Source organism: Carex rostrata, chromosome 28 (genome assembly GCF_964058835.1).
Source record: "Carex rostrata chromosome 28, lpCarRost1.2, whole genome shotgun sequence".
In the NCBI taxonomy this organism is placed as follows: domain Eukaryota; kingdom Viridiplantae; phylum Streptophyta; class Magnoliopsida; order Poales; family Cyperaceae; genus Carex; species Carex rostrata.
Genome location: NC_135945.1, coordinates 7,163,016 through 7,169,985, shown reverse-complemented (window position 1 = coordinate 7,169,985; position 6,970 = coordinate 7,163,016). Strand labels below are relative to the sequence as shown.

The window sequence follows — 6,970 nt, the reverse complement described above, 5'->3', positions numbered from 1 at the left end:
TTTATGGTCCAATGCACAAATCCCTCCATGCATTGCAATGCACCATAGCCCATCTCTCTCTCTCTCTCTCTCTCTCTCTCTATATATATATATATATATATATATATTAATTACTAGTAGCTAGCTGCAATTTCTTTTTGACTGAAAATTTTATTGGACATTTAGTTGTTTGCTTTAATTTTTTTTTATTATTTTCAAGGACGGACGTAGTAGAAAAGAAACAGAGAACAATTGAATTCTCTATCTCATGCATGCGTGCTTAATTAAACTTCACAATTAATTCCTGCTGGGTTCTGGAAGTGGATACACAGTACAATAGATTTCCTCTTGTTTGGAGTATCCTTCAAAACTAATTGAAAATACTGTAGGCTGCAGCAGAATAATATATATGACAAAGAGCTAGATAACAACAGTATTAATTATTACTGCTCAATTTTGTATCACTTGTATATATTCATGAGAAAACAATATGTCTCTTTTATTGCATCTGATCGATCAGATACTACTGCCATATTAGATGCATGGGCCCGAATGACCTGGATTAATTTCTTTTTTTTGAAACTCTGATAGTGGCTATCAGAAGGGACCTGGATTAATTTCTTTTTTTTGAAACTCTGATAGTGGCTATCCGAAAGGACCTGGATTAATTTCATTCGTCCACAGATGCTGTAATTTGACAAAATCAACCAATAAAATTAATGTTAGTTTCAGAACCCAGGATTGATAAAACGATCATTCTCTGCGCATATCTAGATGACTTCAAAAAGTTATTTTTTAATCTTTAATTATATTGGAAGGAAAACAAAATATAATTAATGTACGTATAATGAGAATGTTTTCTGCAAAAACAATATTTATATATGCACTTCAGCAACTGAAAAAATGAACTGCATCATGCTGTTAATGATAATATTAATACTAATATATTATGTACATGCATGTCTAGCTAATCTCAGAAATTAAATTAAGTAATTAATATATATGAAGTTATGAACGTACTAGATAAAATAATAATAATAATAAAATTCTCCATAAGCTTGCTGTTATTGATTCATCACTATATATATTTGTTAATTAAACACCCAATTCATCACTATATGTATCACAGCAGTTTAGAAAAAATGATCGTACGTTTGAATAATATTGATTATTTTCGACTTTTCATTAACCTTAGAATTTTTTTACTTATTATATTGATACATTTTTTTCATATATATCATGCAAAGTCTGAAAATGTCCACACGTACAAAAAACTTTACATAAATTATTTATGTCTCTGTGCATTCCGGCGACATGTGAATATCGAGCGGCGATCTTGGACAACATGTTACAACCTCAACAGCAGTATATCTCTATCTCCAGATTTGCATTTAATTATATTAAAAGAGGTAGAATAGTATAGTGGCTTAAGCTTAAAGGTCAGTCACTTGTTTCAAATTTGCAAAACTGACTAAATTTCACAGTTTTTAATTTTAAAACAAAAATTTCACTTGTTAACAACTGAAAAATAATTTTTTTTTTTTAAATTTCGTAACAAGTAACAAATTAAATTTTAAAATTTATCTTGCGGCAGATTCAGGGATCTAATTTGGGGGTAATATTGTACTTTTGATTTTCCATCATTACATTTAAAGACAAACACTCCCCACAAATTCTGTACCTGAATCCTCTCACTGGTCCCAAGTCTCACATCTTGATTAATATTACATAGATACAGACATGCATTCAATTCCTTATTAACAAATAGACCCCTATGCTTACTTGACTATCAATCGAGCGACTAGAAGTCCTTAGCCATGGAGACGGATGTGGAAGGCGTTAACCTAGACCTATCTCTTGAGCCGTTATCACTCCCTGAGCCGGAGCCGGAGAAAGTGTTCATATGCATCTACTGCAATAAAAAATTTCAGACATCTCAAGCCCTAGGAGGGCATCAGAATGCACATAAGCTAGAAAGAAGTATAAAGAGGACCCGAGAAATGGCCGCTGCCACGCGACCTCCCTCTAGATCTGGGTCAAGTGAATATGCAATAAACGGGGAGAGTTCTAAAGAAGGCTATGTCCGTGTCATTGAAGAAAGAAATTATGTTGCTGGAAATTTTCAGAGACAAGAATTAGGTGGAGTGTCACAATTGGAAGTGAGGAACAGAGAGGTGGAAGAAGATAATTATGAGTCTAATGAAATTGACCTGGCCCTCAAGCTGTGAGATGTTTTTTTTATTTGTTTCTTTAAATGAGGGGATCCACAAAATGTCATTACAAGCTTTGAGATGTTCATCTTCATCACCTAATTAAGGTTGATATTTTTGCAAGACCATAATTTTTTGTATTTGCTTGTTTGTTGTTATCTTGGTAGATCTCTTCATAATTAATGATTTTCAATTCAAATTAACTTGATGATTAATCTACAATACTACAAGGTATGCACCCAAAAATGGCTAACACTTACAACTCCAAGGATTTCACTTTGGCATATTGGTACTTTGGTACTGAAAATTTTCATAGTTGCTCACCAATTCAAAGAAAAGGAAACTTCTATAGTTAATTAGTCTTTTTTTAAGAAAAAAAAAAAGATCGATCCTCATAATATATTGCTTTCCGGATACATGGATCTTTCCAGATATATTACATCTGATTTAGTTTCTTGATAATCAAGCAGTTTTCCATATAACATGTACTCTGAATCATTAATTTCCTATTTTGTATTTGCAATTTTCTAAACCTAACAATTGACCGGGTGTGGGAATATCGTATTGGATATTAGTTGGGAATTGAAACACAACTAGAGGTGGAGTTGTACTAGACCAGAAGGAGGAGGAGGAGAAGGTAAAGCCAGAAAGATCAGAAGCCATTAGGGGTGTCAATGGGTACGATATGGGTCGGGTGGTGATATTTTCATATCCATACCCATTAAAATTGATCTTATCCATACCCTACCCTTATCCATTAAAAATTGACCTTACCCTATCCTACCCATACCCGCTAATATTATCGGGTAACGAAACGGTAGCAGGTGAATAACATACAATACTAATATAATAATTAATTTTATTATATTTTACAAATAGAACATTAAAAACTCATTCATTTCACACATGTGTAATTGAATTAATAATAAAAATAAATAAACATGCAATCAATTCCAATTAAATTATTTTCTATAAAGCAAGAAAATTCAAAAATATGAATATCACTTCAAACAAATTCAATTATTTAACTAAATAGCAAAATATGCAAATAAAAATAATATGTTTAATATTTTTTATAGCAAAAACATACAATACTAAATAACAAAATTACATCATTAATTAATTATTGCTCAAAAACACATTTAACAAAAGAGAAGCACAAAAAGCCACTGAATAATAAAAGAGAAACAAAAATATATAAAATAATATATTCAAGCATATATAGTTCAACTGAGACATAATACTTCTGCCAAAAATAATTACATTGTTCACGAACCAATTTATCTGAAATAAGTATCGGGAACACTGTCAGAGATTAACAAGCAACACAACCTTAATGATATATCAATAATCAAGGGAAAATATGAATTCTCATTCTAGGAGGAAAAGACAAAACAAACATGAAATTCACAAAACTAACGTCATATCAAAAACTTTGATTTATTATACTGTAAACATTTTCCAAAGTTAAGAGGAAATTGAATTGGAAATGAGAGTATTCTCGCAGAGTATACTTTTCATCCTTATGATTGAATAAAAAGACAAGAAAACTAAGATGGAAAGAAAAATATATAGGAAAGAGTAAATTTAGGTGTTGGAATAGAAATACACAATTAAAGTGCGCTAAAATAGAAAGGCACAATTAAGAAATGCTGAAATGGAAGAGTAAATTTAGGTGCTAAATTGAATATATATAATTTAAAATTTTGTAATTACCCTATAGGATAACGGATACAAAATAGCTATTATCTGTACTCTTATCCATTTGACTAACGAAAGAAAAATCTTACCCATATCCATATCCGTCTTATCGAATACGATACCGATCGGGTAAACGGCTAAAAGGTACCATTGACACCCCTAGAAGTCATGATTGTATATTGCTATATTTGGTAAATTCTTCAACATGCATATCATCGATCCTTATTTTTTTAGTATGATGGTTGCATCTAACATTAAAAAAGTACAAAAATGGGAATCTTCAAATGTATATATTATTTAAGATTTCTATATCTTGACCTGAAATAGGTTGCCAGATCAGACTTTAATAGATTGATGATTGACAAACTTTTCAATACATTGTGTAAGAATTGATGTATGCAATCAATATACTTTAATTTATGTAATTATTTAATTAAACATTGTAGATCAGTTGTCTCTCCGAACAAATTAGGAAATTTTAGATACATTACTTTTATATTTCTCGGTTGTAGGAGGCATCAATTGCATTATCGGTTGTGTAACTTTTTTTTAGGACGTTGATAACAATCTCCGCAAAAAACCCCGCACTAACTGGCAAAAAAGTCATGGGGGGAACCGCTCAATCATTAATACTCCGCAGAAAATGTTAGTATTTAACTTGAAGCATCAAAGTATTTATCCTGGATTTGCAAAGTATTAATCTCTATGCAATGATCTCTATTTATGACTGAATAAATCAATCCATTAATTGTCCCCGCACAAAATTTCCTTTTTTTTTGAATTGTCCCCGCACAACTGGAGACCATTAAATAAACAATCTCCTCATAAATACTTGTCAGTTATCCCCGCACAAAATTTTCTTTTTTTTGGATTGTCCCCGCACAACTGGGGACCATTAAATAAACAATTCCCTCACCCAATGATAAATACTTCTCACACATAATGATAAATACTTTATGTTACATAGATAAATACTTCTCAGACATAATTGTAATTTTCAGTAAAAACATCAATGATAAATACTCTCACACATAATGATAAATACTCTATGTTACATGGATAAATACTCTATGTTACAAAGATAAATATTTTATGTTACATAGATAAATATTTCTCAAACATAATTGCACTTATAGTAAAACATCAGTGATAAATACTCTTAGACATAATAATAAATACTCTCATTATAAAGAATAAATACTTTATGTTACATAGATAAATATTTCTCAAACATAATTGCAACTTACAGTAAACATCAATGATAAATACTCTCAGACATAATGATAAATATTTTATGTTATATGGATAAATACTTTATGTTACATGGATAAATACTTCTCAGAAATAACAAATAAATATTTATTAACGGGGATTGTTATTAGATAACAGTATAATTAATGCGGAAATTGTTTTTAAAGGAATAATTAATGCATGAATTGTTATTAGAGGAAAGCATAATTAATGCAGGGATTGGTATTAAATGACTCTAATTTAATGCGGGGATAAATGGAAATTTTTAGCCAAATAAGTGAGGGGATATGACAATTAAGGAAGAGGGAGAGTGCGGGGATAAATGGGGGGACAGGGGTGGGGGGATTGTTATAATTATTCTTTTTTTTAATATATAGAAAAATAAAAATCTAGCCTTCCAACTTTTATTTAATATTCATAAAAAAATCTATTATTTGGAATTCGAACACACGACCTTCCACACAAAAGTGTTATCGTTTGCCACTAGACCAATATACACAGTGAAGTAAAAGAGACACCTTCCATACAAGCTTTTATATTTTATTATTTTGTTCCGTCTTGTTATATGCATACAGTGTTAAAAAAATAATTTCCAATATAAACATTTTTTTTATCTTTCCTTAATTTTTAATAGATGATTTTTATATCATCATTTTCTCTCCTCATTTAAAAGATGTGCTGACGAGTCTAATTAATATATAATATAACTCGTATTATAATTAGTTTGTGTTTTCTATTGAGTTATTGTATGGCTAATCATGTCTTTTGTCATTTGTTCACAACATCTTTAATTGTTTCGAAAAGAAATTTGTTTCATAAGTTTTCTAAATGCAAAACAATTTTCTTTCTAGAAATGGTCTCATTTAATATTTGTTCTTTTTTCAATAAATGTTTCTCCATAGTAACTATCACTTCTCTCTTATTAAGCAATTAAGTAGATATTTTGTTCTGCTAACAACTGTGATTAAAAGATGAAATTTGAATTGAATATCAACCTTTTTGTCAAATAGTCTGTCCTTTTTACTTATTCTATGCATTTATTTTATGTTTTTTTACGTGTAAAAGTCTAAATTGATTTAGGCATGTACTTACCACACGTACTCCTTGATGCCACTCGAGCATTCTCTATCTCACATAATCTACGCTTCCTCTTTCCTATTTTTTAAATTTCATAAATTCTCTTATTTGATTGTCAGATACTTGATTTTCTGATTAGTCATGATTTCTTTTCACATTTTAAATGTTATTTAAGGAACTTTTTTATTTTATTTTGATTGATAATTAACTGATCGTGTCTTAATTTTTTTTTTCCATTTTTATGTCATTTAAGGAAATTGAATTTTCTATTTTTCTAAACACCCCTATTTCATTGCCAGGAAGTGAATTTGAAGTTCTTGAACAAATAATAAGACCTCGAATTTTTTTTTTTTGATATGTTGCTTAATGGAAAATAGCTATATATAAGTATATAACTATGATATCTTCAATTTGCACTAAGTCGGCATTATTTCTCATTATTTATTATTAGAAGTTATGCTAATGTACTTTTTATTTATAATTTGAATTTAGAATCAATCTATTTTAGTATCATTCATAAATCTAGCTTGTTGAATAATTAGTTTTTTCACTGATCTAATATTGTTTCTGAAAATATCATTTTGCATGTAAATTTTTTTTTTCTCTTACAAACAAACACATAGACACGATACTAGTAATATTTTAATTGCAAACACTTGTATTGTGAATCGCCTATCCAAGTGTAGTATTTGTTGTTTACTAATTAATACTAATTTATATCATAATATTGTTTACTAATTTATTATGTTTTC

General features: G+C 29.4%; 1 protein-coding gene across 1 annotated transcript; it reads left to right on the top strand.

Annotated features, from left to right (window-relative positions):
• The first annotated feature begins 1,796 nt into the window (after positions 1 to 1,796).
• Positions 1,797 to 2,207, top strand: LOC144545706 (uncharacterized). Its single transcript, XM_078294254.1, has one exon. It carries the CDS (start codon positions 1,797 to 1,799, stop codon positions 2,205 to 2,207), a length of 411 nt encoding a protein of 136 aa, XP_078150380.1.
• Positions 2,208 to 6,970: the final 4,763 nt, after the last annotated feature.

Excerpts from the sequence above, each read along its gene's own strand:
- LOC144545706 (XM_078294254.1), top strand. The coding sequence starts at position 1,797 with ATGGAGACGGATGTGGAAGGCGTTAACCTAGACCTATCTCTTGAGCCG.